Source organism: Bison bison, unplaced genomic scaffold (assembly GCF_000754665.1).
Source record: "Bison bison bison isolate TAMUID 2011002044 unplaced genomic scaffold, Bison_UMD1.0 scf7180017849660, whole genome shotgun sequence".
In the NCBI taxonomy this organism is placed as follows: Eukaryota; Metazoa; Chordata; class Mammalia; order Artiodactyla; family Bovidae; genus Bison; species Bison bison.
This window is the reverse complement of record NW_011480233.1, coordinates 18,917-19,560: the sequence shown is the minus strand read 5'-3', so window position 1 is coordinate 19,560 and position 644 is coordinate 18,917. Positions and strand designations below refer to the sequence as shown.

Sequence of the window (644 nt, the reverse complement as noted above, 5' to 3'; positions counted from 1 at the left end):
CCCCTGGAGAAGGGAATGGCCACCCACTCCAGTATTCTTACCTGGAGAATTCCATGGACAGAGAAGCCTGGCAGGCTCACAAAGAGTCGGACACGACTGAGCGACTAACATGTTTCTGTCTTCTGCAGCTTCTAACCAAATATAATCCAAGCGGTGGCATGATTGATGCTGGCATATTTCTGACTCAGTCTTCCAATTATTAGCCTTAGTTGATTTGCCTTGTTCTGTGTTGTTGCCTCACAGTGGTCTCATACTGTACATTGTGACTGCTTAGTGTCCCTCAAAATGATAAATGTGATGTTTCATGTCCCCTGCAAAGACTGTGACTCACGTTTGAGATGGTATTTTGTGTCTGTTTGTTTCAGTGCCGGTATGTCATTAGTGCCATCCCACCAACTTTGACCGCCAAGATACACTTTAGACCAGAGCTTCCATCAGAGCGAAACCAGCTGATACAGCGTCTTCCAATGGGGGCTGTCATTAAGTGCATGATGTATTACAAGGAGGCCTTTTGGAAGAAAAAGGGTAGGTTGTGTTTATTCATGTTTAAATTGTATTAAGAGAAGACTGCACTCTTTTTTAGGAACATACAGTTCAGTTCAGTAGGAGCATATTGAACAGAAAAAGATGTGTTTCCAGTTGGT

At 43.5% G+C, this 644-nt stretch overlaps 1 protein-coding gene across 1 annotated transcript in view; it reads left to right on the top strand.

The window, feature by feature from the left end:
- LOC104994129 (amine oxidase [flavin-containing] A-like) overlaps positions 1 to 644 on the top strand; it is a gene marked incomplete at both ends in the record, with an annotated part of 16,343 nt that overhangs the window by 451 nt on the left and 15,248 nt on the right. The window contains one exon of the mRNA XM_010847594.1: positions 366 to 525. Coding sequence (XP_010845896.1) covers positions 366 to 525 — 160 coding nt within the window. The remainder of the gene's footprint in view (positions 1 to 365; positions 526 to 644) is intronic.